At 46.3% G+C, this 25267-nt stretch overlaps 1 protein-coding gene across 2 annotated transcripts in view; it reads left to right on the forward strand.

The window, feature by feature from the left end:
* Positions 1-25267, forward strand: part of PUSL1 (pseudouridine synthase like 1) — a 481771-nt gene that overhangs the window by 33864 nt on the left and 422640 nt on the right. For both annotated transcript variants that reach the window (XM_086949793.1, XM_086949794.1), the window contains exon 2: positions 3123-3180. In XM_086949793.1, the coding sequence (XP_086805919.1) occupies positions 3123-3180 (58 nt within the window). The remainder of the gene's footprint in view (positions 1-3122; positions 3181-25267) is intronic.

Below are 25267 nucleotides of genomic sequence, written 5' to 3' on the forward strand. Positions count from 1 at the left end.
AAAGGTTGTTGTGGGTGTTCAAGCAGCAGTGCTACATTGTGTAGTGGGGACGGGACCGAGTTTAGTATTGCTTGACAGGTAGGTGTGTTGAAGGCGGTGGCATTTGTTTGCATTCTTGGAGTCAAGAAGGGGCACAGAGTGGCAAGAGTATGTTTAATCTGGTGTGTGGTGTATGGAATTAGTGTTGGAATAGGTAGGTATATATGTAGTGTGAAGAGTTGAGGGGGGTATGGCAAATGAGTCTGCTGGATGAGTTGTAGGTGTTTAGTGAGTGGACTTTGATGTAGAGTGAATTATTGTACTTCTGTGTATGGGGTTAGGTGTGTGGAAGCTGGAGAGCAGGGATGGCGAAAGATCAACACAATTTGTGTGACCGTTTTCTGCCTACAATTTTAAACGGGTTATTTATCGTCCCCCAGAGGTGTCTCATGGCAGAGCCAATTTATACTATATGGTGTGGTAATGTCGGATGGCGAGCAGTTTTAGGCATGGGACATGAGTTGGCAGTAAGTTTGCAAGGAAGAAAAGCAGGGGTTCTCTCCATAATTCCTTTTGATTGGGCTTGTTCTAGGCGTCAAGGGGGCAAATGAAAATGTCGTAAAAAGAATGGACATTTGTCCAGAGCCACATGAACGAGAACCATGTCCAGTGATCCTACCTCGGAAAGCAATTAAGAGACCTGAATAATGATTAACAATCAAAATGGAAGCCCCAGGTAGAACCAAGATTATACAAGGGACAGACGACCCTCGCTAGAGTGGTTCAAACTTATTCATGCGCTGTCGTTCTTAACGAACACTTTGAGAACAGGAGTTTCCAGGGAAGAGTACTCCACCTTCAAAGAACACTTACCTGGAGGCGCGTGCTGCCCAGATCCCTTAACCATTGTGCTAAGCAGACCTATATGCAATCACCAGGATTCCTACCTTGTGCAGCACACCTTACTGTTTTAGAATTCTGGATTTATAATGCTTTCCTTTATTTGTTGTGAAGTTTTATACAGAGTTGTGTGTCACCTTATGAATACTTCAGAGCACTGTGTACATCAAATTATAGTATAGCTCTGTGGGGTATCCAGAATCCATGCTCCTACAAGCCTCTATCCAATATTCCACCCTAGCTAGAGCCAAGTCGGTGATTGAATCAAAGGCTATTGTGAATAGTTCATGTTTCAGGAGTTTCCAGAATCGGTGATAGTTGGGTTCTGCTCTCTAGACTGGGTTCCAGGCTTTCCACAACATTCACACTTGAACTTGGAGGGATCTGCTTTTTTTTCTCTTGAAGGTTTATTGGGTGATCCAGTGTCCTGTCGCTGACAATGGACTACCAAACCTTGCTCCTGGATCCAGGATTTGTGCTGTGGACCATTATGTGTTAACTCATGAGCCTAGATGTTTGTTGTGCAGTGTTGTCGTCGGATTAAAAATACTGTAGTGTTCAGCACTTTGTGCTGGGTCATTACCCTTGAGCCTGATGTGCAGTGTTCCATTGTGGCTCAGTCACAGCATTCGTACAGTCCCATGTTACTGCAATGCTATGGTTTGTACCATTTTGTGTTGTCCTGGGATCATGAAGTCTTAGGATGTGCGGAATTGAGTGTCCTCTTCCGTAAAGTGCTTTCTTGCCTGTTCTCCCATAATCCTTTAGTCATGCACCCAGGGCCAGCTCTAGGGCGCTGCGACTGGTGCCACATAAGTGGACGCTGACTTCGGGTGAGGGCGTTGTATATTACAGTTTTAAAAGCATCGGCTGCTGCGCTCTTTGCTTCCAGCAATTTTTCAGGCAGCAACAAAAAAGTCATGACAACTCCGGTGATTCATGTTATTTCTGGAGAGAGAAAGAGAGATCGGAGTTTTGTCTAGTGGAAGTTTTAACTCATGTCAAGGTAGCACACAGTGTAAATATGCCTGCTGTAAAGAACGTGTGCCAAGCAGATGACAAATAGCATATAATGTAAATAGGTCAGTATGTTACTGCTTTTGTCAGAGAAATCCTGTTGTTACTTGCAGTTTATAAGTTAAAATCCTATTGTAGAACAGTGAGCAATTAAATGTCACCAAAGAGCTGCATGAAAACAGCAAGGTATGGGTTGGAGCGTTATGATTGTTTTCCTAGTATTTCATTATCCTAATGTTGCAAAATGGGTTCATTTGATGGAAATCAAATCTTATTATTAAAGAGAACCTCCAACCTTGGTGTTACGTTTTAAATTCTAAAGTTGTATTTCCCCAGACCAAGCACTCTTAAACTATACTGTCTACCATTATGGATGACATGTGACTCCTATACCTTGTAGTCCTCGGACATTTCCTATAAACTGATTTATACACGTATGATTGATCGTCTCGGTGGAATATGTGTGTGTTGTAAAGTGCTTTGACACCCTACACTGGTATGAGTGGCGCTATAAAACGAATTAAATGCATCTGAGAGAGAGTGGTTATGGAGGCTTGAGGGGCACTGTTAAAGGGTGGTAGTGAGGTAATCCGTGGCAGAGGTGGTCATTGGGGGGTGGGGGTGCCACCAACGCTAAAGCCGGCACTGCATGCACGTGGCCTTTTATCTTATCGTAGCAGGCTGAGCCCCATGGTGTGATGCACTGACGCTTTTTCAATCATCCTTGCGTTTTGTGCAGCTTCGTATGCAGTCCTAGATCCTGGATTTGTGTTAAGCAGCTTTGTGTCTTATCCCATGATTCTAGAATGTGTTTGTGGCACTGCCCTTTTCTTTCCTAGATGCGAGGTCCAAATGTTGTGCCCCACTGGGTGTTATTTCGGAATTCAGCCTTTTGCAGCATTGTCTAATATCATATCATCCTTGAGGCCTGTGGGAAGTGTGTTGTCAAAAGATTGTGGATTTATGTTATGAAGCACTGGTTGCTGATCTCCTGGTGTCTTGTGTTGGGTTTCTTGTCCCAGGACACTAAACTTAAATTGTGCATCTCTTTTCTTTGTCCCATGATTCAGGCTGTCTTGGCCAGCACTGGGATCATGAAGTCCTAGGATGTGTAATCCTGGATATGTTTGGTGCAGCATTGACTGTAGCCATTCCATATTTCTGGACTTGTGTGATGGTGTTAGCTTGTGAGTATTGTTAATCGTTTGTCTGCATTTGTCTTGCAGTGGAGTAATGGCGACCCCAGCTACGCAAGCGATACTTGGAGTCCAGAATTACTTGGAGGTAAGTCTGCTCAAATGATCAGGAGTGAATCTCAAAAGTTCAATTATGCAGTTGTCGTTTGCACTAACGCGTTCAAACAGTTTTTTTTTTTTCACAACCAGTTTATTGATGAAGATGAGCATATGAAATAGAGTGGCAGCCCACAATCAGGACTACACCACCAGACATTGTGATACAATCACAGTAGTCAACCGAGTGTCCAAGCAGGGAGATAATGCAATCAAGGATATCAGAAAACAGTTACCCCACCTTCATCTTATTCCGCTATCTACCCACCCAACTCCCTGATCCCACCCTGGAACCCACCCTAACCCTATGCATGTGTGTACTAACTGTATCGACGTAAGTTTGTGACGTGGGTAATGTGTGTGTGGACATGGGCTTTGCCAGCCCGTACGGGGCTAAAGATCTTCTTCTTGCTCCACTGGGGGGTCCAGTGTCAGACCTCTATAGTCTGCCCACCTCTTCCATATCTTAAAGTGTTTGCGGGGGCATCCTCGTGCCTCAAATATAGGTCTCTCCAGGCCCATACAGAAGTCCATACCAGCCTTCCACGCATTCAGGGGGGGGGGCCTCACATTCTTCCACGCTCGGGCTAGGTCTCTTTTAGCTACCACTAGCCCCAGTAGGAGCAGGTGCCGCTTATAGATATTACCACCAACCCCCTCCAGGACATGCAATAGACCCAGACGGTGAGTACGGGGGAGGGTACAGCCCAGCACCTCAGACAGACATCCCCAAACACCCCTCCAAAAGCCAACCAGCCTAGAGCACGACCACAATGTATGCAGTAACGTACCCACCTCAGCCCCACACCGCAGACACTCTGGGGACCCAATCAGGCCCGCCTTCCACAGACGCTCTCGGGTATAGTACGCTCTATGGAGAATCTTGAATTGTATGAGTCGAAATCGCATTGCGATAGCCGCCCCCCTCGGGGATTCCAAGGCCTCTCGCCAGTCATCCTCGTCCAAGGGGCCGAGATCAGCCTCCCAAGTCGTCTTCAGTGAGAGAAGAGTAGGGGAGCAGTGGGTGACCATTGTTTGGTAAATGCGCGATACTTTTTTGTCCCCAAGATCACCCATGAAGACCTTCGCCTCGATCGGGCTAAATTCAGGGAGTGAGTCAAGGTTGGCAATGCTGGGCGTCAGGGCATGGCGGAATTGCAGGTACCGGAAAAATTGAGATTGGGGCATATCAAATTCGGTACTGAGGGTCTGAAAGGATTTGAGCGACGTTCCAGACATCACCTGGCCCAACTGCGAGATACCTATTGCATCCCAGCCATCGAAGCCTGATAATTTAGAGAGTTCGGGTAGCATACTGTTCCGCCATAGAGGCGTTTCTGCGGTTAGTCTGCCCCACCAGCCCACGCGACGCAAGGCCTGTCGCCATATAGCAAATACGAGCTTAGTAACCCTCGGCAGCGAGCTACGCAGTCGGGGTGAGTATAAGATGGTATGGAGTGAGTTATCGCCCATCAAAGCACGCTCTAGGGCATAGGCCGGATCCCCACCGTCACTGTACCACCATTCGTTCAGAATAAGGAGATGAGCGGCCTGGTAATATGACTGCAGATCCGAGGTGGCCAGGCCTCCACAGTAGGTGGACAAAAAACATGTGCGCAGTGCCACCCGGGCAGAACCTCCCGCCCAGAGAAAGCGACCCAGCACTGAATTAACCTGTTTAAACCACCGAGGTGGGATAGGATACGGATGGTTTTGTAACTGGTAGAGTAGGCGCGGGAGCGCAACCATCTTGAAAATGGCAGAGCGGCCAAAGATTGTCAGGGGCATTCGAGACCAAGTTTTGACGTCCGTCTGAACTCGTTCCCAGACGGGCTGCAGGTTATGGTCCCAGGCAGTGTCAGCCGAGTCCGAGAGAAACACCCCGAGGTATTTCAGCCCATTCGTGGCCACTCGTAATCCTGAAGCCCAGGGGTCTGTCACCGGGTCTCCTGATAGCACCCACAGGGTGGACTTGTGGAGGTTGAGATACAAGCCAGAGGCCTCACCAAACTGGTGCATGATCTCCAAGACACGAGGACCCGAGCGTTGCAAATCTGTAAGGAAAAAGAGGACATCATCCGCGTACAACGCAATCTTATCCGACAGGGTAGCATTCCATACAAAGCCCCTTATCTGTGCATCCCGGCGCACTCTTGCCGCCAGGGGCTCCATGGCCAGTGCAAAAAGATAGGGGGAGAGCGGGCAGCCCTGCCTGGTCCCTCGGCCTATGCGGAATGTCTCTGATACCGCCCCGGCGACCCGCACCGAGGCTGTAACATCAGTGTAGAGGAGCTTTATATAGGACAGGAAGACCGGGCCTAAGTTGAGCCAAGATAGTAATGTAAATAGGTACGACCAGCCAACCGAGTCGAAGGCCTTGTTGATATCGGCCAGCAACAACGCCGCCTGGTCCCCCAAGGCCCCAACAGCGTCGATCGCCGCCTGAGTTCAAACAGTTTTTAACAATAATAATCCTTCATACAGAACATTTTTATTTTCAATTATTATCACCCAATTGATATTTGTCTCAAGTATTACTTGGCCCAGGAGGATGAAATGCAGCAGCGGCTCCTCCGTTTGTAGAGGAGTGACGCCTCACTTAAAATTGCTCCCCCCCCCCACAAAGCCCCAGAGAAGAAAAATAAAATGGTCTTTTATTACCATTTTATTTTCCATGCCTCGTCCCGAACAGAGCATCAGGATGGGGCGGGGCTACTGCTGAGTGACAGCAGCATGTCACTTAGCTGGGAGGAGGGTGGGCTGGCTAATGCACTGTTTAAAGGGCGCATGTCTTTCCGGCCGGCGGTCTTGCGACGGCCAGCAACACATGCACACTTCAAACCTCAACCCAGATGTCATAAGACTGCTGGGTTGAGAGTCAGTGCAGGCTTCCAGAGCACTGTGTAGCGCCGAGTAAGGCCGGTCCCGCAAATCCTGGCGCAACTCACATGCTCAACGTGAGCAGCGCCAGGATTGGGCAAGGGAGTTCCAGCATCCGGTTCTAGTTCCGAGTCGAGGAGAGGTCCGAAGCAAGGACGTCACGTCAGGTAAGTTTTATTTATTTTTAGGATATTTTCGGCACGCCTCCCCCCCACTCCGGCCAGCTGGTTAGTAGAACCTGCCTCCTGCATATCACACACTCGGGTCCTGATTCATTAGGGGCCTCCGCATTCGTGGTGGAAGCCCTAAACTCCTGATGGAGGGGCCCGCACTCATGGCGGGATCGCCATACTGCAGTTACGCATTGGGGAGGTCCCGCCACAAGTGTGGGGCCCATGCCAAAAGTGTGGGCCCTCGTCACGAGTTCGGGCCTCCCTGCCATGGCTGTAGGGCCTCCGCAGCGAGTGCGGAGGGCCTTTGTGTATCAGCCCCTCCGCTCTTCGCTCACTGAACTATTTATTTTCTTCCGCCTCCCTGTTGGCCACCTTCCACATAATGGTATCCATTGCCCTCTAGCTTAACAACCATGTTCTGCCAAGAAGTGGCATGAAAGGGACTGTTGAATGGCAAGGTCAGCACAAGCCAATAGCAGAGTGGAAACTAAATTATATTTTACTTGCACAAGCAGAAGGAAATAACAAGGGCTGCTGTCGAGTTGATGGTATTTCTGTGTTCTCCCGGAGAGTGGTTTGTCAGGTAACACAATCTTTTAACATGAATTATGTATTGGCTTCAAAAACACAGCAGAATAATGTAGAGCTGCTTTTAGGGGCACTTGGAGACTCTGACGGCCGGCATGAAAGCTGCAGAGCCATTCGCTCATCAGTGACTTGGGACACCTTGAAGGCACTTCCGGGAGATCCATCCTTGTGTGAAATCCACCTATAGGAAAGTCTGCCCCTAAACCGAGTTGTTCCTGTGAGTTGTGTTTGGAAGATATAGTATCCAAGGGCCAGTAGCAGGGAGAGGTACCGTGGAGGCTGCAGTCAAGCTGAACAAGATCTGGTGTGTCAGCTGACCTACTTTTAGTAAACATTGCAGGGTTGGAGCTAAGTAACAGAAAAAACATCAACACTCTCCTGGCAAACACTTGGAGGCCTGAAGATTAGTCCGCTAGCCAGAGACAATGCAACACAAAAGCTACAGGTGTGGTTAAAACCTGTACTTGTCTGCCCCTCCTGCAGAGCAGTAACCCTTCTCAGGGGAGGCCAGCCAACTCTGATAATCCTTTGACGAGTTCAGGGTCTTCCACGCCAGGGGAAGAGCTTGTTTTGCCGGGTCCGGGTCTGGTGGCTCTGTGGACTAATGCATCCACTGCAGGGCCTGTGTTCGACCTCATGGTCACAGGTTCAAATCCTGGTGTGTCCACCTAGTCTTTCATCTATATGTGGTCAATAAAATGGGTACCATTGAGTTGGGTAACAATAAACATCTGTTATTCAGTGCCAAGATGCCTACGGGTGAACATGCGCTTTACAAATACACATGTTATGTTAGTTGTAAACGAATAAGTGGGGATCGCAAAGTTTTGTTCAGAATCCCGCGACTGGCACTACTGAATGTCAGCGTCCCAAACACTAAGGGTGAGCAGTCTTTATTGCACGTCATGCTTCTTTAATGCACCACTAGACAATTCCTGCCTCTTTATCTCAATCTTGCAGGATCCTGCTTTCTCCCTTTGTGATAGTTTTTCCGGCTTTCTCGTCCTCATATTTGCCCCTCATGAGTTTTTCCCTCTCTTGCTCCTGAATAAAGTCGGAAGAGGAACAATAAGTGCTGGTCCCAACAATTGAGTGCTGGTGTTTTCCACCTGCAACCACCGTCTCAAATTAGGCACTAGCCAGGGCACAAAGAGAGAGCTCTTTTGTAAAAAATCACATTTCCAAAACATCTTTAACAATCACATTGTTTTTATATATAGCGTATAGTTAGTTTAGTTTATTATATTTCTGTCTTTTATTGTTGTATGTGACTGTTTTCCATGACCTACAACATACACAATGCTAGTTGTCGAAAAGTTTTACATGTGTAAATATTTTAAATCTAATACTATGTTTTTATTTTTCTCTGTACATGTATATTTTTGGGAGGGGGGACCCCAAGGCTTCTTTCTTTTTTATGAATTGATGTATATTTAGCTATCATTCCTTAAACATAGGTGTGTGTGATTGTGTTAATTTTAAAAGTCTATTTTTATAAATATTTCTAGGCTAATGTTTGTTTTGATACCATAAACTGCAGTTGTTGTTATGTAGTTCGTCTAAGATGCTGAGTCAAGATTAGGTTATTATAAAACATGTGTTTGAAAAGTGAATTTTGCAAAGGATGTTTCTGAAAACGATATTATCGCATCCTACTCTCTTTAGGCATCTGAATGTAGGTAAAAGATTCAACTCTCTTGCTTACATAGAGCCGTGCCCCTCCAAATCAGCGAACTAGGCCTCAGAGCATTAACTTAAGAAAAGTGAACAAAACAAGTAAACTATAAATGTAAAACATAATAAGGATAAAGAAATCCTGGTGCACCAATTGGCATTGTTCACTGAGGGCATAGATCTGTGGTGGATAGTTTAGAACAGGTCTTGCATATAAGAAAAATACATAATTCTTTTTTTTTTATTTCAAAGTATTTTTATTAAGAAATTTTATATATACAGTACAGTAGTAGTGCATGAAGGTGGTTCGCAGACGCCTTTGGGGTTACATAAGGCATGATGGTTAGCGTGGCTGACCTTGGGGCATAAACGTTCGACTTCTGGTTGGCGTGCATTGTTCCAGCTAACACTGTTGCACCCTCGGTGAAAGGAAAGAGAAGAGTGAAGAAAAGAGTGGGTGGAGGGTAGGGCATTGTGTGGCCCTTCCATGGTGCGCCTCCGTTGCCCATTATTGGCGTAGGTGGCCCCTTATGATAGCTCCTATGGGGGTTTGTGTGGACCCAAGTGTGTGTCTAGCGAGGCCCACATTTAGCTCCTTGCTGTGTGGTTGGGTGCACACAGTGCCGTTATGTTGTCCGCCCCCCTAAGGAAGGTGATCCAGTTGACCCAGCTTTTGAAGGTCGCCTTCCCCGTGCCTTTCCAGTTCGCTAGTATTGTTTTGACCGCTGCAGTGAGGAGAAGGTCTATCAGGTCTCTGTCCCCCTTAGAGTCTAGATCTGGGGCCATGAATGCTGTCACTAGCCCCACAAAGCCTGACTGTATGTCCCGCCCTGTTATCTTGGTGATGAATTCCCTGACCTTGTTCCAGAAAGTCGTAACCTTGGTGCAATAAAAAATTAGGTGAGCTAAATCCCCCTTCTCTTTTTGGCAATTCCAGCAGGTGTCGTTTTCTCTGACACCGACCTTCGCTAGGCGGGCCGGTGTCCAGTACGCCCTGTGTAGCAGCCAGTATTTTGTTTGTGCCACCTGGGGGGAGACTTTGTTTTGGGAGGCAGAGAGCCACAGTCGACATTTTTCTTTCTCGCTCAGTTGTCTCTCGAGCAGTGTTTCCCAGAACCCTAGCGTCTTAGTGTTAAGTTTCGATGTAGTCGGGCTTAGGAGTTTGTATATGTGTGAAGTCTGGTGTCCTGTCTTGTTCAGGTTGCACGTGTATTGTATGATAGAGGGGACCCTTTTGTCTAGGTTTGCTTTTGTGATGGCCGTTCTAATTTTGAGGAACACGTAGAAGTCGACCGTTGGTAGGCTGTGGGCTTGTTTTAAAGTTTCGTACGTTAGGGGTGTGTTGTTATTTTCGAGTTGTGTGGGGGTGGAGATTTCCTTCCCGTACCAGGTGCTGTGGTTTAAAATCTTCCCTTTGTATTGGATCTTAGAGTTAAACCAGATGGATTCCCATTTGGTGTTCCTGATGGTCTGTTCCATCTTCCTGTCTACTTTTAGGAGGGCGTCCTTTGTGTTCTTGAGAATAGTGTTACTGGCCTCTGGGTGTTTGTTTGCTGTGAGCATGGCTATGGGGTCTAGTCTGTGTAGGATCGCCCTCTCCAGTGTTAGCCAAACTGGTGTGTATTCCTGCTCTGGGGCGAGCCATTGGGCTCCTTGTTTGGCCAAGCATGACGTATGGAATATTTTGAAATTTGTGATGTTTAGCCCTCCTAGACCTTTGTTCAGCCTTAGTTTCTGCAGACTCAACCTGGGTCTCTTTTCCTCCCATATAAATTTGTTTATCATAGTGTCTAGTTGTTTGTGGAAATCAACCATCAGTGATAGTGGTACCATACCTATCATGTAATTAATCATGGGTGTTACCATCATCTTGATTGTCTCCACTCTACCCCACCAGCTGATGTATTTTGGTGACCAAGAGTTAAGTTTCTCCTTTACATTTTTTAGGGTGACTCCCTCGTTGTGCTCAAGTGTCGTCCTGAGGTCTCTGCCAAAGTGGAGACCGAGGTACTTAAGGTGCTTCTTTTGCCAAGACAGCCCGGATTTGCCCAGGACTGCGCTTGGCGTGTGGACGTTCATGAGTTTGCATTCAGATTTTACTCTGTTCAATTTGTAACCCGAGACTCTCGCATACTCCTCAATGGTGTTCATTAGTACCTTTATTGATTTTGCCGGGTTCTTTGTTATGATCAGAATATTGTCAGCATAGGCTGCCAGCTTCACCGTGCTCCCATTTATGTGGACGCCAGCAATCTCGGAGTTGTTTCTGATCATGCTGAGGAGCGGCTCTAGTGCTAGTAAGAACAGGGCTGGGGAGAGCGGGCATCCCTGTCTCGTCCCCCTCTCTAGGGTTAATTGTTCTGATGCGCCCCCATTTACCACGACCCGTGCTTTGGGCTCTTTGTATCGGGCCATCACCATACTCCTATATTTCTCCCCCAGCCCGAACTTCTGCATACATAGGTCCAAGTATGGCCAGGAAACCCTGTCAAAAGCCTTTTCGGCGTCTAGTGCTATCATGACAGTGGGGTCTATGCTGTTGGATGTGTAGGTAATAAGGTGGCATAGCAGCCTGGTGTTGTCTTGGGCCAGCCTGTTCTTGATATATCCTACCTGTGAGTTGTGGATTAGGTAGGGGAGGTGGTTGTTGAGTCTAAGTTGCCATTATTTTGGCGTAGATTTTGCAGTCCACATTAATTAGTGAGATTGGCCTGTAGTTTTGGGGGTACTGTGGGTCTTTCCCTTCTTTAGGTATTACTATAATATTGGCCTCTGCCATTGTGTCTGTCATACGGCCTTTGCACACACAGTGCGTGAAAACGTCTACCATGGTTGGTTTTAATAGCTGTAGGAAGTTATTGTAGAAAGTTGCCGTGTATCCGTCCGGCCCCGGCGCTTTGTTCACTTTTAGTGACTCTATCGCCTTCTCTACTCCGCCCCCATTATGTCATCTTCTAAGGATGATCTCTGGTTGTCTGTCAGCGTCTGTAGGTTAAGTTTGCTCAGTAGGTTTGCCCCCCCCCCCCGTCCGCTAGTAGGTCATTGTCTGCTTTGTATAGGTTGCCGTAGAAGTCTTTAAATACCTTCAGGATCTCTTTGTTTGCTGTGTGAGTCTTTTTCGTAGCGTCCGTTATTGTGGCTATAGAGTGCTGCCTCTGTTTTGCCTTTAGAAATGACGCCAGTGCCCGCCCAGCTTTATTGGCTGTGCACAGATTGATAGCTTTATATTTGTTTATCCAAGTGCCAGCTCTTTCACTCAAGATCTTGTTAAGTTCGTACTTCCTCCTTGTGAGGTTAGTCAGCGTGTTGGCATCCGCCAGGTTTGCACAGTGGCCTCTTTCTAGATCCCTGATCTCGTTCTCTAGTTCAGTTATCCTCTTATTCCTTTCTCTGTTCATCCTAGCCTTGATGTTTAGGAGTTTGCCTCTTATAGTAGCCTTAATTGCGTCCCACAGGATACCCTTGTCTACCTCTGAGTTGTCATTGAAGGAGAGATATTCCTTGATTGCCTCCTCAATCTCAGTCAAGTTTGTCGGGTGTTTCAGGATGTCATTGTTTAACCTCCATCTACGACTAGGTTGTTCATTGTGTCCTCCACTAAGTGAGAGGCTGATGTGTGCGTGGTCTGAGATTGTTAGAGTTGCGATGTCTGTCTGGTCTATGAGGTGTGTGTGCGAGGCCGACATAAATATGCAGTCTATTCTGCTATATGAGTTGTGGGGGTGTGAGTAGAACGTGTATTCCCTCGCGTCCGGGTGCTGCAATCGCCAGGGGTCTCTAAGTTGGAGCTTGGAGCATAGGTTCTTCAGGGTGTTCTGCTCCTGGGTTCTGTGGCTCTGCCTGGCGGGGTGTCTGTCTATTCTGCTATATGAGTTGTGGGGGTGTGAGTAGAACGTGTATTCCCTCGCGTCCGGGTGCTGCAATCGCCAGGGGTCTCTAAGTTGGAGCTTGGAGCATAGGTTCTTCAGGGTGTTCTGCTCCTGGGTTCTGTGGCTCTGCCTGGCGGGGTGTCTGTCTATGGCCTGGTAAATTTTGACGTAAATAATTAATTTACTCTCTTAATTTCTATGCAGGTAGGTACTTAATCAATAATAACTCAATCGGAAAGAAAGAAAACAGAGTCCGTGGTGTTAGAGTTCTTAGGGGTTTTTATTCCTTAAAAAGGAATGGTCTTGACCAGGATATCATGTTCTGACCACCACAGGGGTGTCAGAAGGGATAGAGCAATGCTTTATTACATTACATAGCTTATATACTTAATCTATGTCATAAGAAACAGTTGTAATGGGCGTAACAGCTGAGAGAAGACAAGATAACAGTATACACGTGTTACAAGTGCGTAATCAGAAGGCGTGAACTAGAGGTGTGTGCTAGAAACGTCACAGGTAGGCGTCACAAAAGGGGTGGCACTACCAGAAATGTTGCAGTGTCAGCAGAAATCGGAAGCTTGGATGCGCGCGCAACTGTATGACGTGTGATTGACGTGAAGCTGGAGGGTGCAGGGGACTTGACATTTACAGTGACGGAAAGAGACAGAAGTCTGGCATGTCAGATCAACTTGTGCTTCTATCATATCGGATATCTGGTGTTTAGGAACTAAGCTATCTGGGCGGAAAGGTCTCTAGGGCAGAAGCTATTCTATACTCGCTGTGAGTGCGTGTATAAGCGCCTGAGTGTCTGTATGAGAAGCGTGGGGGCATGGGCCTTCCATGGGAGCATGGCAACAAGGGCTATGAATTACTTGAATTACTTGCACAGAGACAGGCCGGCCCTTTGGCTCTGCAGCTGAGGGGAATGTTTACTGAAACTAGCAGGCAGGAATGTATTTTCGGGGAGCGGAACAGATAACTCGAAGGTTATAGTCAATCTTGGTAGGCAGCAGGCTGAGCTGAGCGCGAGGGGCCGCGCTGAAAGTAAGTCAGAGTTCACGGGTACAGAGGCAGCCTGGGCAGAGGCCCTTGGAGTCAGAAGCCAAGGAAGAGGCTCGGTGGCAGAAATTCAGGGCCTACTCAGCTAGAGCTGAAAAACGTAGAAGTACACTACAAAAAGACGTTGGCATAGCATACTTAGGAACGGACCATTCAACCCATTCAAGGTGGGTCTGAAAGAGGACATGTTAACGTTGGACGCAAATGTATTTGCGTCTTCATAGCTGGTACAGGAGGGAAGTTACATGCACCTTAATTCGTACATGGAGACGGTGGGGTGCGCGCTAGGGAACACATCTTGACCATAAAATTTATATTTCCTCATTCCCTCCTTATTCCCTACGGACCCTTCATGATATATTAATCATCATAAATTGATCAGTTTGTTCTTGCAACATCATTTGCTCATCTTTCTTTCTTTGACGGTTTGAGAGGAAACTGGAATGTTCAATGCACGATGTGGCACACAGTCCACATATCGCCGGCCCACACTGTAGGCACAGGCAGCAGCTGAATACTATGACAAGGCCAAAACCTAGGAAGGATAGGATCTTCCATCCCCAAGCAGTTAACGTTGTCCAGAACCAAGTCCAGGTGCCTGGATTCTGATGTATCTGATTTGCAATTTTATGCAGACGGGTAATAGCTTGATAGACAGATGGCGCATTTTGTGGGATGAAAACGCAGCAACTTGACCTTACAGGCTCCACCTCTATCTGCCAAGATGACGTCAATAACAAGACGATTTTGAAGGACAACAACCCGCATAGCAGATTGCTCTTCTGTTAAGTTACCTAAAGCGGAGGCAGTTTCATGTACTACAACTTCAAGTGTTCTAGTTAATCTACGTATTAATTTACTGTTTTGGACAGGTCCTAAAAAGAAAAAGAATCCCTTGTTAAAATCAGTGTACTGTTCCCATGCCGTTTCTGTGTAGTCGACAAGTGGGATATCTCTTTTGGGTCTATTCTTTACAAGATTTGTATTTCTATGGTAATCAGGGGGAGCTAGAAAAACAGGTGGCAGAAGGAATGCAATATAACAGGTACCATCCCAATCTGGAGGCAAACGTATGTATGCGGTATGACCACAAACAAAATAGGAATGACTGATAGCTTTGAAGGACGATTTACCATGATCACTGAATTCGACCACAGTAGTGCATTTACTATGACCTAAGTGTACTGAACCTTTCTTTCGGACACATAATTCACCAGTGACTGGTAATACTAGCATATGGGGCAGAACTGGTGCAGCTTCGGATTCAACAGTAAGGATCATAAGGCTAATTGTGTAGTTACCTAATCCATATACTTCATTTTCTAGATCAGTTCCTATTCGAGTGGGGAGTCCCTCCTTATCAGGGTAACAGACGTCGAGCAGGACTAAGTTCAAGTTTCCCCAAACCCAGCCCCCATCGAAAACAGCAATATCAGGATCTAAGGAATTAATTATTTTAAACCATGCCCCACAGGAGCCATTATGAGTGAACGGGTACGGAAAAAGGGGCAGAGCTCCCTTGTAATTCTGGTAGGGAGGGAGTCGGCCACATATCCAGCAGTCTGTAGCATTGTTCGTCTGATGGGAGTGGTGTAACATACTAATGAATGTATTGTTGCGCAGCGCAAGTCTGTAAGAGAGTTCGTGTGCAGGTAATTCACTAAAAGTGTGTTCAGCAGAGACATTGTAAACAGATTGTTCACGCTTGAAAATAGGCCAGTAGATAGGTAGCAGAAGGCTAGCAACAATAACTAAAATACTTAGAATAAACATGATTAATAGTGTCACTATACAGTGACTACGGAGTGATTTACAATATGCACCTTTTTTAACTTGTCTCTCTCTATCTCGATCTAGGGGATACATGTCAGAAACTATTTAACCGATTCACCTAGGGGAGGACTTAAACAATTAAACTGTCTGACTTGCTAGATCGGAGTTTCGACCTGTACTCTTCTTGGGGAGTTTTTTCTCGTTCGGTTACTGTAAAGTCTTTTGGCTCAACACAGTCTTTGGTGGGGGTGGACGAGTCTCGATCAGGTTTCAGTTCAAAATTTTTTTTCACATGACTCGTGTGGACCCACCCCTTTCTCCCCTCAATCTTCACGGCGGTCCTCGTGGTGAGAAGGACGGTCTTCGGAGATTTCCAGCGGGGCTCCAGCGGACTCTTCCTGTCGAAATTTCGGACCAGTACCAGGTCCCCAGGACGGACCTCGTGCGGCTTTACATCAGTGTTGTCAGGGAAGGCTGCGGCAACCTGTGAACGACATGATTGGAGTGCAGACATCAAGGAGGCAAGGTAATCTGTCAACATGTTACAATCAACATCAGTGATTTTTTTCGGAATGGGCGTCCCCCACATATTCGGTGGTCTGCCAAAAACCACTTCGTACGGGGATAGCCCTGATCTCGAGTGGGCAACCATTCTCATGTAGAATAGTGCCACGGGCAGGGCGACTATCCAGTCGACCCCTTTCTCCTAACATATCTTTGCAAGGCGGATTTTTAGTGTCTGGTTATGCCTTTCTACAAGGCCTGCGGCTTCAGGATGTCGGACACAATGGAATTTCCACTTGTAACCTAACAGTAAAGAAACCTGCTTCATTAACTCGGACGAGAAGGGTTGTCCATTATCTGAGTATACGACACGAGGCAAACCGTATCGTGGGAAGAATTCACGAACCAACTGCCGGGCAGTGGTCGGAGCAGTATAGTCTGGAACTGGGTATGCTTCGGTCCAACGGGACAAAGCACAAACAACTACAAGGACATACTTGAATCCTCGACATCGGTCCATCTGGATATAATCCATCTGGAGGACTTCAAAAGGGTGATCGGGAGGATGAAATCCACCTTGCTCTACAGGGACGCTTTTACCTGGATTGAACTGACAACAGATCATGCAAGTACGCACTTTCTGTTTTGCTGCTGCTCGTAAGTGTTTATTGCTCCAGAGATTTTGTAAACTGTCTAACATCGCTTTCTCTCCTAGATGTGCTGGGCTATGTGCTGTATTAATCATAACTTGAACCATAGAGTCAGGGAGAAACCATGTACATTTTCCCTTCGTCATCCAACCTTGATCTGTCTGGATCCCTCCTAGTTCAATCCATTTCTTTATTTCATCTGGGGTAGCATGTGCCTGAATGTCAATTACATCTAGAGCGGGATCCTTGACTGCCATACACTTTGTCGGTACTATTGTCTTTGTCACATCAGTTGTCTGGGTGTGAGTCAGTGCTGTATGTTTTGCTGTCTGGTCTGCCAGGTCGTTACCCTGGGAAACAGAATCTGTGACCTTAGTATGTGCTTTACACTTCATGACTGATATGCCCGAAGGCAAGTGTATTGCTTCTAGCAGGGCTTGAATGAGGGGACCGTGTTGTATCTTGGCACTGTTGGAGGTCAAAAAACCTCTTTCTTGCCATAACATGCCGAAGTCGTGTACGACTCCGAACGCATAACGGGAATCAGTGTATATGTTGGCATTTCTGTTCTTGGCTAGTATACAAGCTCGGGTCAGAGCGATGAGCTCTGCTGCTTGAGCAGACAGTGTGTCAATACGATGTGTTTCTTTAACTTCAGTTTCAGTGGTCACTGCATATGCGGCCACTAATTCTCCTGTACTTGTTCTCATGCATGAACCGTCCACATAAAGTGTCAGGTCTGGATTTGTCAGTGGGACATCTGTTAAGTCTCGTCGTGGCTTTGTTACTGCATTAATGATTTCTATACAATCATGCGGGGCTGGATCTGTCATAATTGTAGGTAACAGTGTTGCGGGGTTCAGAATACTGCAGCGTCTGATTTCTATGTGTGGCTGGAACAGCGTTAATTCATAACCTGTCAGTCGTGCTATAGTCAAGTGCTGAGTCTGGGTTCTGTTTAACAGAACCTCTACAGAGTGTGGAACTTGTACTGTTAATTGATGGCCTAACACAATTGAATCACTCTGTCTGATGGCTAATGCTGTTGCTGCTACTGACTTCAAGCACGCAGGGAGTGCCTGGGCTACTGAATCCAATGTACTTGAGAAATAAGCGCAAGGCTTATGTGAACCTGCTTGATCTTGAGTGAGGACAGACAAAGCTGTACCATCACGTTCTGTAACAAAAAGTGTAAACGGTTTGCTGTAACATGGTGTCGCTAAAACTGGTGCTTGGCATAAGGCTTTCTTTAATTCTTCAAAAGCTTGTGTGTGTTCCTGAGTCCAAGGGAGGGCAGTCGAAGTCGCGGCCTCCTGTGTTGTTAACTGGATAAGTGGTTTAGCTAGAAATGCATATTGAGGAATCCATTGTCTGCAGTATGAGGTGAGGCCTATGAAGGCCCGCACTTCCTTTTGTGTCTGGGGTTGTGGCATATTTACAATTAACTGAATGCGATCAGGAGTGAGCTGTCTCCCCACTTTGGACAGCAAGTGACCCAAGTACACAACTTGCTGAACACAGAATTGTAGCTTCGAAGGAGACACCTTGTGTCCCTTGTCGGCCAAAAAATGTAAAACTGTCAGTGATGCTTGTTCACATTCGGGTTCACTTCGTGCGGTGATCAGCAGATCATCGACGTATTGCAGTAAAGCGGTGTTAACTGGCATTTGAATACAATCTAGTTGTCTTTTCAGTGCTTGACTGTAGATGCTGGGGCTTTCTGTGAATCCTTGAAGTGCGCGTTAAAATTTGAAGCTGCGTCCATTTAAACTGAATCCGAAGAGATATTGGCTCTCTGGATCAATAGGCACGCTGAAGAAGGCGTTCTTGAGGTCAATTACAGTAAAGAACGTCGCTTCTGAATCAATAGCAGTCAATAGGGATGAGATGTCGGGAACCACAGGGTACTGTGGAATAATGCATTTATTTAGTTCTCGAAGATCAATCACCAGCCGATATACTGGCGGTGCATTGGGATCAGTACGTTTAAGAATCGGAATAATGGGTGAATTACAGACATTGGAGTCGGTCTCTACGACCACTCCTTGGGCAATCAGCTCGTCAATAATTTTCAGTAAAGCCACTACAGCATCGGGTGGTAACTTGTATTGTCTTATTCTTGGTAAAACAACACCTGCCTTTAGTGTAACGCGGTATGGAGTGATATGCATGCAACCTACATCAGTTGGGCCTTTTGCCCACAAGTAATCTGGCAAATTTTTTAATCTGACATCGAATTCTCGCAAAACATAATGACCCTTGAAATCCCGTAGAAAGAGTCTAACTCCCTCCGGGGAACAGCATATTATAGCTCCTAGAGCCTTCAACGTTTTAATTCCTAACAGATTTTCCGGACATGATTTTGTAAGTAACAGGTCTGTAACACGTGATAATGGGCCCACAGCCAGGGGGACTGGTTCTGATACCTCATTTACAATAGGCTGTCCTGAAAAACCCAGGGAAACATTCTGTGAGCCTGAGAGGGGTGCCCCTGGGACTTCATCATGGCTGATCGTAGTGCGACTTGCCCCTGTGTCAATTAAAAACTTTCTGTCTTTTCCCAATACGTGACTGTGTACATAAGGACCTTCTTGATCTACAGGAATCTCAATAAGAGGCAAGCCACCTTCCCTCTCTAGGCTGTTTCATGTATATCGGGGATAATCTGGATATGCGGACTGGGCATACTGGTACATCTGCTGTGAAACTTGCTGAGACGCGGCAATGGGCTGTGGCTGTGGTACCGCTACTGTCTGTGCTGGAGGCGAAGAAGCATGCATAGGCTGTGTATTCTGTGTATTCTGTGAAGACTGATGCTGGTTATGGTCTTGTCTAGGCGGATGCGGTCTTTCTTTTGTTTTACCTGTCGCTATATTATGTTTCAGGACCGGGCATTCATGTACGTAATGACCTGGCTGCTTACAATAATTACATGTCCCTTTAACGGGAGCTGTAGTGTGACTTGTCTGGGTCCCACCCTTTCTCTGACCATCGGCTGGGACCGTCTGAGCTACTAACATTTTCATCTTCGTGTCTTTCATGCGTTTTTGTTCCTGATCTTGTTCTTCCCTAATTCTGTTCTGATGATATTGGAGCATCTGTAACATCTGGGATGGTGTATTTGCCTGCCAAGTACTTTCAACCTTGTATACTCGGTTTTTAACTAATGGTAGGGAATTCTCGACTAGTTTTGATACAAAAAGATGCGGATATGACTCGCTACTTGGTTTGAGGCCACTGTTAATAATAAAACATTTCTCGAATCTTGAATAGAAGTCACTAGTATCTTCATCATGTTTCTGTTTACAGGACGAGATCGCGTCCCAATCTTCCTTTCTAGTCGTCAATAATCTTGGCAGGACCTGTACTATCAAACCTGGTAATGCTTTAGTTTTGTCCCCAAGGCCTACCCCTGGGACCCGTTTACTTTCTTCATCTTCTATTTCTGCCCATGCAATCTTTGTGTCTCCCACCTCCCATTCCTTTTCCTTTAGTTTCTCGTAGATGCCCGTGGGCAACAGTACTTTTAACATTTTCATGATGTCATCATATGTGTAATCCCCCATCAGTAACATGTCTTTAAGCTCTCTGTGAAAACCTGCGGGATCTTTATCGTGACACGGTACTAGTTTCTTCATTTCTAATAGTTCTAACTTGGTCAGAGGCGTGTGTACATATACACGTTTCAAGAGGTGATCCGTACCCATAACAGGGTGTACTTCTCGTAAGGGGTTCTGACTTTCAATGCCACCCCCGCATTGCATGTGGTACATCTTCCTTTCTGGAGGCGGGGCGGGAACATATTCGGAGCTGATGAAAGTGTCATATCTACGGCGTTGTTCTAGAATTATTTGTATTAACTTGGTACTTAAGCCTCTCCATCTATCCATGAGTAGTGCTTCTAGTGTTTCGTGTAAGGGACCTGGATCAGAATAATGTTTTCTGTATTTGATGAGGAGGTGCTGAATCATGTATACACCTGCTAATTTCTGCTCGTCTGGGGAGAGGTTCAGAAATGTCTGCGCTACTGTGTCATCATTATATATGTCTGGATTTTCGGCCCATGATACAGCTGATCGGGCTAGTTCTTGTTCATCCATAGAATTGAGTACGTGGTACCCAACTCGATCTCGAAGCCTTTTATCAGTTTCCTGGAACTGATGCTCAGCAGAATTCGGATTTGTCAAGGCAGAGAAGAAAACTCTCTTGCTTTCTGGACGGATGCCTTTCCTGAGGTAATTTCCCTTACCTACATATGCTATAGTGTCTGCAGCTCTTTCAGGTTCTTCAAATTCCTCTTCCTCCTCGGAGGAAGCTTTTTCTTTCTCTTTTTGGTGTACTTCCAGCACTGCTTTCCTAATTTTCCTATACATTGTGGCTATGCAGGTCCCTTTATCATGTTTTCCTTCAGCTATATTTTGACCCCACTTGTTCAGTGCATCTAATTCACTCTGATCTGTTCCAGGCCTATCTCGTTCTCTTATTAGACAGTTTATGAAAAATCGTAGTATCTGTGCTTGGATGTCCACTTTCTGTTTCTCCATGGCCTCCTTAATACTGTCAGGGTCTTTCCCTGTCTGAACAAACTCATATATTCTATCTAGACGATCCTTCATACCTACATAACATAGCAACATATCAGTAGCAGATCTTAACCGTAGTGATGCCAATATCATTAGGTCGTCTTTTCCGGGTACTGGATCGTATCTGCAAACTGAAATGTTTTCCTTAAATGCGTCAAAGCGTGGTGACCTGAACGTGAGAGGGCTCTGTATATCCCTGAGATTTAATCTGTGAGTCAATGGCGGGGTCCGAGGACCCGCGGTCGCACCTCCTGAAGCGGAGGCTTGTGCATTATCTCCCTGTGGAGTCTGTTTTTGAACTTGAATTTGTCGTTTTGTTAGATCAGGTAAACGTGGTTTCGGTAGGTCTGTTTTGGGTGCGGGAAGTGGCGGGGCTGGCGGAACGGGGGAGGTCTGTCGCGGTACTGGCGGAACATGATCTGGAGGCGGGGTGCCCCCGTCCCCGTCAGTAGGCAAGATGCGAACAGGCAGATTGGTGTAAGCCGGTGCTACATCCTCTAGATAAGAATTTAGGAATATATCTTTAGTAGTCTTATGCATTACTTTAGTTGGAACTAATGGTGACGGTAAGTTTTTCGGTATTTCTGATAGGGCCTCAGGTGTACCCTCGGCCACAAGATACATACCGTTCACAAGATTATGTCGTGCGCGGTCTATCTGTTCAGTTTTTACTCGGATCCCCTCGGTAACTAGTTCATTTTCTTGTGCTTTCTCTGATTCTTTAAGTCTGTCTTCTCTACGGAGTGCTCTTTCAGCACGTTTATGTGATTCCTTACGCCAAAATTCTATGGCGTCTTTCTGAGATTGTCTGGCTTTCTTTTTCCATAGTGCTTCCTCGACCTTCATGATGCACTCGGCATCCCATGTTCCGTTAACGGGCCATCGGTGTCTTTCGTCTAGGTGTTTAGTATAGTCAGTCCATAAGTCTAGATACAATATGGCGTCTATGCCATGTTTATGGTACATAAAGTTACCTGGAGTGTCCCTAGGGGGGATAGGAATTTCTTCCTCTAGTATCCCTTTCCTAGTTCCTATCTGCTTTAATTTGTTGAAAAACGGCATTTTGCGTACTTAATACTGAATGCTCAGTCCTTAGTTTGCTTTAATACTGGGTATTGTACAAGAAAACACAATAATTCACATAAAAACGGTCACATTCACATTCATACCACGACATTAATCACATAAAAAAGACATTTTAGACATAGATGACTACCCCCTATACTGGATGTACTGCTAAACAGTACAGATACACTGATGTAACAGTGCAGAAATTCAGAAATTCAGAATACTAGATATACTGCTAAACAGTACAGATACACTGCCTAAAAACAGTGCAGACCGGACTTGTGTACCCAAACCCGTCTAGATACGTCCCAGCAATGGTACTCACCGGGAAGCACGGAAAACAGAAGGCCTCGGAAAACTCGACTGGACTCGACTCGACACTTCGGAAAACTTCGGAAAACTTCGGAAACCTGGTGGGCCTCTCGACACCTCGGACCTTGCTTCTTTCGGCTAGGCTCTGATCGGGATCCTCCGCACTCCTCACCGCCTCGTCTGGGTACTGATCGCAGTCTTCGTCACCTCCGTGGGTCAGAGGGAGATGCAGGAAATCCTGCCGGTACGCGTAGATTCCGTCTAACTGATGGCAGGGGACACAGCTTGCAAATGCACCAACCGGCGCGTGAGGTGGGGGAGGGGTCCCTATTCGGGCGCCAAATGACGTAAATAATTAATTTACTCTCTTAATTTCTATGCAGGTAGGTACTTAATCAATAATAACTCAATCGGAAAGAAAGAAAACAGAGTCCGTGGTGTTAGAGTTCTTAGGGGTTTTTATTCCTTAAAAAGGAATGGTCTTGACCAGGATATCATGTTCTGACCACCACAGGGGTGTCAGAAGGGATAGAGCAATGCTTTATTACATTACATAGCTTATATACTTAATCTATGTCATAAGAAACAGTTGTAATGGGCGTAACAGCTGAGAGAAGACAAGATAACAGTATACACGTGTTACAAGTGCATAATCAGAAGGCGTGAACTAGAGGTGTGTGCTAGAAACGTCACAGGTAGGCGTCACAAAAGGGGTGGCACTACCAGAAATGTTGCAGTGTCAGCAGAAATCGGAAGCTTGGATGCGCGCGCAACTGTATGACGTGTGATTGACGTGAAGCTGGAGGGTGCAGGGGACTTGACATTTACACTGACGGAAAGAGACAGAAGTCTGGCATGTCAGATCAACTTGTGCTTCTATCATATCGGATATCTGGTGTTTAGGAACTAAGCTATCTGGGCGGAAAGGTCTCTAGGGCAGAAGCTATTCTATACTCGCTGTGAGTGCGTGTATAAGCGCCTGAGTGTCTGTATGAGAAGCGTGGGGGCATGGGCCTTCCATGGGAGCATGGCAACAAGGGCTATGAATTACTTGAATTACTTGCACAGAGACAGGCCGGCCCTTTGGCTCTGCAGCTGAGGGGAATGTTTACTGAAACTAGCAGGCAGGAATGTATTTTCGGGGAGCGGAACAGATAACTCGAAGGTTATAGTCAATCTTGGTAGGCAGCAGGCTGAGCTGAGCGCGAGGGGCCGCGCTGAAAGTAAGTCAGAGTTCACGGGTACAGAGGCAGCCTGGGCAGAGGCCCTTGGAGTCAGAAGCCAAGGAAGAGGCTCGGTGGCAGAAATTCAGGGCCTACTCAGCTAGAGCTGAAAAACGTAGAAGTACACTACAAAAAGACGTTGGCATAGCATACTTAGGAACGGACCATTCAACCCATTCAAGGTGGGTCTGAAAGAGGACATGTTAACGTTGGACGCAAATGTATTTGCGTCTTCATAGCTGGTACAGGAGGGAAGTTACATGCACCTTAATTCGTACATGGAGACGGTGGGGTGCGCGCTAGGGAACACATCTTGACCATAAAATTTATATTTCCTCACCTCCTCAATCTCAGTCAAGTTTGTCGGGTGTTTCAGGATGTCATTGTTTAACCTCCATCTACGACTAGGTTGTTCATTGTGTCCTCCACTAAGTGAGAGGCTGATGTGTGCGTGGTCTGAGATTGTTATAGTTGTGATGTCTGTCTGGTCTATGAGGTGTGTGTGCGAGGCCGACATAAATATGCAGTCTATTCTGCTATATGAGTTGTGGGGGTGTGAGTAGAACGTGTATTCCCTCGCGTCCGGGTGCTGCAATCGCCAGGGGTCTCTAAGTTGGAGCTTGGAGCATAGGTTCTTCAGGGTGTTCTGCTCCTGGGTTCTGTGGCTCTGCCTGGCGGGGTGTCTGTCTATGGCCTGGTCTAGTACTTGGTTCATATCCCCTGCCAGCAGTAGTAGGTCCTCCTGGGGGAGATTGCCTAGTCTGGTTCCCACCCCTTCCCAAAAGTCCTTGCTCTCTGAATTGGGCCCATAGATGTTGGCTATGTGTATGGTTTCATCCCCTCTTTTGAGACTAGTTATCAGCACTCTCCCGTCCTCATCTGTATAACTCTCCTGTAGGGTGAGGTTGCTTTTCTTGTGTATTAGTGTGATGACCCCTCTTTTTTTGTGTATGGCTGGTGAGCAGAAGGATTCGCTAATCTAGCTAGCCCTTCAGCGCTGCGCATCCTCCCCTGAGAGTTTCGTCTCCTGGAGGACGTACACTTCGCCAAGTAGTCCAGCGTCTTTTTCCTTTTTACCGGGTGGTTAAGACCTTTGACATTGAGGGACACCACCTTGATGTCTGAGCTTAGCGGACTAATTGTTTGGGCATATATGGCTTGCGTGTTTGTCGCATGACAGTGTGGTGTACCCCATTAGTATCTGTCGTCTAAGGTCATTCAACGGTGTTCCCCTTGCTATCTGAGCTATCATAGTCAGGTCTGTGGGCACTGAAGGGTTTGCATCTAGGATAGCCCTGTCTCCAGGATAGATATGGAGTGTGGGATAGGTAAAGAGAGATAGAAAAACACAGAAAGCAAGAATCACATACCACTGTACTTGAAGACCCCCTTTCCCCCCTCCCTTCTTGAGTTGCAGGTGAGGAGGTTAAGTGTGGAGATAAATCTGCAAGATAACAACTAAAACTAAGCCACTAAGTGAGTCTTTTTAGAATTTTTTATTTAAATTTAATATTTGTTTTCTTTATAAAGCAGACTACTTAAGACACAAAAATGAGAAAGGAATTCAGAGACAGTAAAGTAGTGTCAGTACAGGTATGTTTAGTCAAGAAGTTAAGAAAATCCTGCTGCTATCTGGTCTGTGTGTGTGTGTGTGTGAAGTTATGTGGCTTTATTTGCGCATGGAAATGCTGCAGGGAACCATAGTGTAGGAAGCATGCTCTTT

The sequence above is a fragment of the Lissotriton vulgaris genome, unplaced genomic scaffold (genome assembly GCF_964263255.1).
Source record: "Lissotriton vulgaris unplaced genomic scaffold, aLisVul1.2 SCAFFOLD_584, whole genome shotgun sequence".
NCBI lineage: Eukaryota > Metazoa > Chordata > Amphibia > Caudata > Salamandridae > Lissotriton > Lissotriton vulgaris.